Source organism: Alligator sinensis, unplaced genomic scaffold (genome assembly GCF_000455745.1).
Source record: "Alligator sinensis unplaced genomic scaffold, ASM45574v1 scaffold516_1, whole genome shotgun sequence".
Classification (NCBI taxonomy): Eukaryota; Metazoa; Chordata; order Crocodylia; family Alligatoridae; genus Alligator; species Alligator sinensis.
Genome location: NW_005841957.1, coordinates 2940059 through 2943178, shown reverse-complemented (window position 1 = coordinate 2943178; position 3120 = coordinate 2940059). Strand labels below are relative to the sequence as shown.

Below are 3120 nucleotides of genomic sequence, written 5' to 3'. Positions count from 1 at the left end.
AAAACTGCAGAAGTCTGACTTGGATGGACATAGGTGGTGAATTAGCAAACAGAAAGTCTAGCCAACTTAAGACTCCAGCAAAAGAAAAAAAAAATTCTTAATACTGAAAAAGTTTGCAAGGGAAATGCAATTAACAAAGCTATAAATATTAAATAAATAAATAAATTGCTAGTAAAATATGCAGAAAAATGCTTCACCAAAACACACAGGTCTGCCTTATTGAACAGCTCTTTCTAAGGCATATGGTGGAAAAAGAGTCACAGCAGTACAGCCCCGTGCCATTAAACAGCTCCATGGTTACTGAAAACAAACACCTCCATTGGGAAATTTTGACTTGTCCTTTTTTTTTTTTTTTTTTTTTAAAATAAAAACTGAAAGGGACAAATAATAAAATAAGCCAGACCAGCCCCTGCTTCACATAAACCAAATGCCAATGAGCCAGCTTTAAAGACAACTTGAGGATCTGAATCATCATCAGGCACTAACACTGTCATTAGCACCACAAAAGCATGCTGAAGGAAAACTTGGTTGAATATCTACTATAAAATTCTCACACTGCTTTCAGTTGTGATTGCTTTGGGCTTAGGTCCCAGTTGTAAGGATAGAAGGGAAATTTTTACAAAAGTGTTGTAAAATACCTTTTTTCATACACACGTATCATCTTTTATCCTCAGTAAGCTCAAGATGTTTACTAACCCAAGCAAAGCCAGAGCCAGTGCATAGTATGGTACATAAGAACAAAGGGAAGGTGAATTCTGGATGTAAACACTGAAGCAAAATTTACAGTCATTTCTGACAACTCTTTGCTGTCTATGGAGAGTAGCTTAAACTTCTAGTCCAAGCCATCCTTTGTGAACAGAAGGTATAGATCAGTAGGGCTCCTGCCCCTGTGGATAGAGGGGGAAAAGCACTAGTTTTTTGCAGCACTGCTTTAAACCTTTGGCATTAAGCATCTTGAAGCATCTCTGCAGCACAGGTATTCAGTGTGCAAGGAGGCAGTAAAAGCCTGAGGCAAGGGAGACATGCCATTCCCTTCTCACACCTGCACTCTGCTAGAAATCCCCATGTGGACACACACATACACAGGCTGGCTGAATCATCTTTAAGTTTTTTCTAGACACGCATTCAGTGTGGTGGAATCCCCCCAGGAAGGCTTTTGGAAAGGTGCTAGGTGATGTAAGACACTCAGCTATCACCACAGGAATTCATATGGACAGAATGAAGAGTACCTCACTGCGTAGCACAGTTGAAGTTGTACTGCCTTGGAGCCTGTGAGCATAAGGAAGCATGGTTTGTGTGTACTAGTTTTGCCACCAAAGGACATCAAGGGATTGTAAAGCCATTTACCTACTTTTACTTACTGCATAAACTGGGATTTTTCTAAAATTTCTAATCTGGCAACATGTTGGGGAGGGGAGGGGGGAGATTGTGGTGTGGGCGTGTCTACATGTGCAATTAATGTGCATGAATAAAGTCCATGCTTATTGCTCTGGAGTTTATTTGTGAGCAGCACACTAAGCCTGGCCAGAACAGCCCCGGCTGACAGCACTCCAGAGCTGCTCCAAGCGGGCACAGTATGCTGTGGAAGGGCTGGCTGGGGCATAAGGGTGCTTCAGTGTGGGACAAGCCAGCAGGCAGCCCCCGCACTGAAGCACCCCTGTGCCCCAACCAGCCAGACAGCAGCTACACGTGTGCTGCTGTGCACAAAACTCCAGAGCGGGTTAGTACTTGTATTTACAAGTACTAACCTGCTCTGGAGTTTATTAATTTCATTCACCCTAATAGGGGCACATGTGTAACTAATTAGGCAGCTCAGCAGTAAATATTTCAGAGACGAACCTTGTAAGGGGAATCTGCAGTAATAAATCTAAGCCTCTGTTTTGTAGCCAGTCAAAAGGGACCAAACAATGGACAGCAATCTGTACAGACTTCAATTTAGTCAGCAGAAATGAAGGGAAATCTCCCTCTTGGGATGTGAATCTGTGGTTCTAGAGAGATTTGTCATTTCTTTCTAGAAGCTCCGACAATTGAGCCATCAAAACATTTAATTTTGGCAATCATCCCTTCGTTCCTTCTAACCAACTATGCAGAGGGGTGGCAGTTACTGAAGTGGGAATGATAAAACATTTCAGAAGTGGTTGTTGACCATTAACTAAGATTAAAGTGCGTTGCAAATTTGGCCAGATATGTTCTAAAGAATTTCAGTAATTTTGGAATGAACTTCAATTTTTACTGAAGCCAAAGACTCTGCTAAGCAGGTATTTGCAAGAGGTGGATGACAGATAGTGGATGCTTCAAAAAAGAAGAGAAAAAACAGGATCGTAATAGTGTTATTCATCTCCAAAATCATCACAGCTTGCTTGTCTGTGGAAGAATATTTGGCAGTTCAGCCTTAGCTTTACATATTAGACATTTATAAGAATGAGCAGGAAAATATGTATTTCTTTGAAATCAGTGTCTGATTTTCTATTTAACATGAGAAATCAAGACTTACATTGGTAAATCTGCAAGAAGGTCTCTGAGAGTTTGTTGGTCATGAGTGGCTCTGGAAGGTCACGGAAGTACTGCTTTAACATGTCTGCCACATCATAAGCAGATTGTCCTTCATAGTTAACGCCGTCTATTGAGTTCTCATTCATTTGACGCAAAACTTGGATTCTTGACTTGACTCCAGATTTCCTGAACAGCCCAACCTACATGTGTTTACATATTAAAAACAAAAAACCCAAAGCACGCATATTATATCTAGAAGGGATGTCTTTAACTATACTTCAGATTCCTCAGTCTTGCTCCAAACCCTGCAGTTCTTACTCAGGAAAAATTCTCATCGACTTCAGTAAGAATACTGCTTGAACACGGCAAAAGTAAGACATAAGTAAGGGCTTCTGATTTAACTTGAGAGTGACAAATAATTAATAACAAAGTTCTAACAGGTGAGATTGCAGTGCAAAAGCAGTGAAATGAAACTGACCTGATCCAGGCAATGGTTGCGGAGGTACCGCATGGCCTGTTGAATGCTCTGCGGAAGAGGCTGTCCCATACGCTGGACATTAATTTGCAGTGGAACTCCAAACACATTCCGATCTTTATAATCTGGTACTTTTATCCTTTTCATAAACT

General features: G+C 41.0%; 1 protein-coding gene across 1 annotated transcript in view; it reads right to left on the bottom strand.

The window, feature by feature from the left end:
• DLC1 (DLC1 Rho GTPase activating protein) overlaps nucleotides 1-3120 on the bottom strand; it is a 407289-nt gene that overhangs the window by 10243 nt on the left and 393926 nt on the right. Inside the window, exons 11-12 of the mRNA XM_025200150.1 lie at nucleotides 2972-3118; nucleotides 2495-2693 (exon numbers count right to left, since the gene is read on the bottom strand). Of these exons, the coding sequence (XP_025055935.1) occupies nucleotides 2495-2693; nucleotides 2972-3118 (346 nt within the window). The remainder of the gene's footprint in view (nucleotides 1-2494; nucleotides 2694-2971; nucleotides 3119-3120) is intronic.